Source organism: Orycteropus afer, unplaced genomic scaffold, assembly GCF_000298275.1.
Source record: "Orycteropus afer afer isolate SDZICR_OR568_19922 unplaced genomic scaffold, OryAfe1.0 scaffold00006, whole genome shotgun sequence".
Lineage (NCBI taxonomy): Eukaryota > Metazoa > Chordata > Mammalia > Tubulidentata > Orycteropodidae > Orycteropus > Orycteropus afer.
The window spans coordinates 28,400,041-28,402,082 of NW_006921593.1; the positions used below are offsets into that span (position 1 = coordinate 28,400,041).

Here is a 2,042-nt window from a genome sequence, read left to right on the forward strand (position 1 = left end):
TTAATCTTTACAGAAGCAGACTCTCACATCTTTCTCCCATGAAGCTGCTGGTGGTTTCAAACCACTGACCTTCCAGTTAGCAGCTGAGTGCTTAACCACCATGCTACCAGGGCTACTTGGAGAGGGTAACTACCTCCTTTATAGGATTTTTAAATGAAAAAAGTCATATCAGCAGCTCAGCCAAGTGCCCAGTACATAATAAACACTCAATGGCCAATGTTCCTACTACCATAATTAGCAGTAACAGGAACCAGTCTGCCTCCCGAATACCACCTGAAATCCTGCTACACCAGCCACCACCTGTTCAGACTCGGCCTGGCTCTTCAGGAAGTGGGCAGCTACTTTTCCCAGCCAGCCATCCCATTTTTAGACCAAGCCAATTGTTGGAAAGTTGAGCAGAAAGCTGCCTGCCTGTCATGTCCAGTAAGGGTCGGACTGTCAGTCGTAGCCCATGAAAATACAGGACATCCCGTTAAACTTGAATTTCAGATAAAGAACTAATCCTTTCTTAGATATCACATGGGACCTAGGAATAGCTAACATTTATTGGAATTCAAATTTAACTGCTGTCCTGTATTTTATCTGGTAGTCCTATCCATGGGCCCTTAGGCATCTGGAGACTGCAGGGAACAAGTCTACTCACATCTTCCCCAAGTAGCCTCCAGACACCAAATGGTCCTTGGCGCTCTCTTGCTCCCTTATCCCCCATCAACCTGGCCTATCTTCTTTGGACTTTTACAGCTTACAGGATAGATTAATGAGAACAGAGTAAAGCACTATGACCACCTCCCTTGTTCTAACACATATACTTCTGTTAATGCATCCTTGGTTTTAAAATTTTGTTAGCAGCCACATGGCACCGCTGACTTCTAGTGATCTAGTCTTGCCATGGAACCAAGGTAAATGTTAATATGCCTGTGTGGCTGTCTTCTTCAAAGATACAGAGGGTGGGGAGGACTGGCAAAGCCCAGAAATTGTGACCGCTTGTGTAAAAATGAAAACCCTCACACTCCACATCACAGTTCTGGAATACTCTTAGCCATGCATCACTATCCTAGAGAATCAGCCCCTGGGCCGCCCCGGGATGCCATCAGTGGGAAAGCTAGACCTGCTCTCAAGCTGGAAGGTGGCCCACCTGGTCTCTCGGATGGAAGGAGAGATTTTGAGCCATTGTCCACAGGCAAAAGGCACTGGGTTGGGGTGCTGATCTCAGGAGCTGGAAGAGCTTGGGGCACAGAATTCTGGGGATTAGACTCTGAGCTAGGAGGCTGCAAGTTGGTGTCCGAGCCAGGATGTGGCGGCGTGGAGTCTGAGCTGGGGAGCTGGGGAGCAGAGTCGGAGCTGGGGTGCGGCGGGCTGGACTCAGAGCTGGGATTCTGTGAGGCAGAATTGCGGCGCCTGGCATCTGACTTCTTCCTCTTGCCCTTCCTCATGGTCACTCTAAATGAGGACCTACATGGGGCTGCCTGGTCTCCCGGCTCCCTCCCAGAGGGGCCGTCTGCCCTCTGCCCTAGGGGGACGGCTCTGGCCTCGGCTGGACCAGGCCCCACAGAGAAGAGTCACTCACTCACACTCCTCCTGTGAGGTCACAAACGCCAGGAGGCTCCTATGGCAGGCCTCCAGGGACAGTCTTCTCTGCACATACCAACTGATGTCCTTCCTCTTCCTAAGCTGCCACTTTAGCCAGAGGGCAGCCACTGTCACTGAGCCCCTTCCAGATCTGGGGTGACAGCACAGACCTCCCACAATTCTGCCCCTGGAATGCCTCCTGCAGGTGTCTCTCTGCCGTGTATTCTGGGGTCCTCCCTTTCTACCTGTTTCCCTCCAAGACACCCTGGAGGTGACATCAGCTCTGTGACAGGTCTCCATATACAACAAAATCTATGTCCACCGCGTACTTTGTGAGCTTTAGGTGACGACACTAAAGATTTGGGGGCTCGCAGAAGGCCTTACCTTCCATAGCCACCTATCACCTTGGCTGTTCCATTCCCCCCAAAAGAGTCTGTGCAAAGTCGTTTCTCCTTTCCTACACAAGCTGGGTA

General features: G+C 51.1%; 1 protein-coding gene across 1 annotated transcript in view; it reads right to left on the reverse strand.

Annotated features, from left to right (window-relative positions):
• The window catches only part of SPATA3 (spermatogenesis associated 3), a 7,733-nt gene extending 6,300 nt beyond the window's left edge, over positions 1-1,433 (reverse strand). Inside the window, exon 1 of the mRNA XM_007943852.1 lies at positions 1,136-1,433. Within this exon, the coding sequence (XP_007942043.1) occupies positions 1,136-1,433 (298 nt within the window). The remainder of the gene's footprint in view (positions 1-1,135) is intronic.
• Between the last annotated feature and the right edge of the window lie 609 nt (positions 1,434-2,042).